This window comes from Sinocyclocheilus anshuiensis, unplaced genomic scaffold (genome assembly GCF_001515605.1).
Source record: "Sinocyclocheilus anshuiensis isolate Anshui unplaced genomic scaffold, SAMN03320099.WGS_v1.1 C32138858, whole genome shotgun sequence".
Taxonomy (NCBI): domain Eukaryota; kingdom Metazoa; phylum Chordata; class Actinopteri; order Cypriniformes; family Cyprinidae; genus Sinocyclocheilus; species Sinocyclocheilus anshuiensis.
Window position 1 is genome coordinate 1 of NW_015611594.1, and position 720 is coordinate 720.

At 40.8% G+C, this 720-nt stretch overlaps 1 protein-coding gene across 1 annotated transcript; it reads right to left on the reverse strand.

The window, feature by feature from the left end:
• Positions 1 to 3: 3 nt before the first annotated feature.
• Positions 4 to 717, reverse strand: LOC107682379 (histone acetyltransferase p300-like; the record flags this gene model as incomplete). Its single annotated transcript, XM_016478634.1, has 4 exons — positions 4 to 75; positions 213 to 378; positions 486 to 599; positions 680 to 717. Coding segments are annotated over 4 exons (390 nt in total), but the record flags the coding sequence as incomplete, so codon positions are not given.
• Positions 718 to 720: the final 3 nt, after the last annotated feature.

Genomic DNA, 720 nt, shown 5'->3' on the forward strand with positions numbered 1-720 from the left:
CCAGAAATCACCCTCAAAATAGGGCAGTTCTTTGGCGCTGGTGAGACGATCCTCTGTTGCCTGTTTGAAGATGTCCTGTAAAAAAAATTTAAAAAATAATAGTAATTCAATAAACTCAATACTTCAGCACATTTTGTTCACACATTAATAAGCTGATAAAGTGAAAATATTTATAATGAAAAATTTTTACAATAACAGTGTCCAAATTGTACCTTGTAGTCATGGACAATGCGCTCTGCTACAGCTTTATCCAGCATCTTCCTATACCACTCCTGCAGCCGCTTCGGCTTGGGTATCTTCTGGTCGGGAGGGTGACAGTGGAAGATGTAATCATCTCCTTCACTAGGAGGGCAGGCCCAGATGTGTCCTGTGGTAAACCTAAAAAGAAAAAAACAAAAAGGTTTAACTAAGAATTTCACAAGGCAAAAAAGCATGTGAACGTGAGTTAGCAGCTGACACAGTAGGATAGGGGAGTATCATCTTACCCTTGTTTTCTGACATAGTCCAGATATCCTATAAGAATCTCATGGTACACACTTGTTCTCAGACTGTGTGGCTGAAAGAAGTGGACACTGTCCAGGTAGGATACGTAAACCCGTCTAAAGGATGGAGGGGGGGACTTTAGCAAGAAACAAAAACAGACCCATCAAATAATAAAAAGCAGCTACATATGCCTGACCTTTGATTAGGGGGTGGACAATCTGAGCCATACTCTTGCAC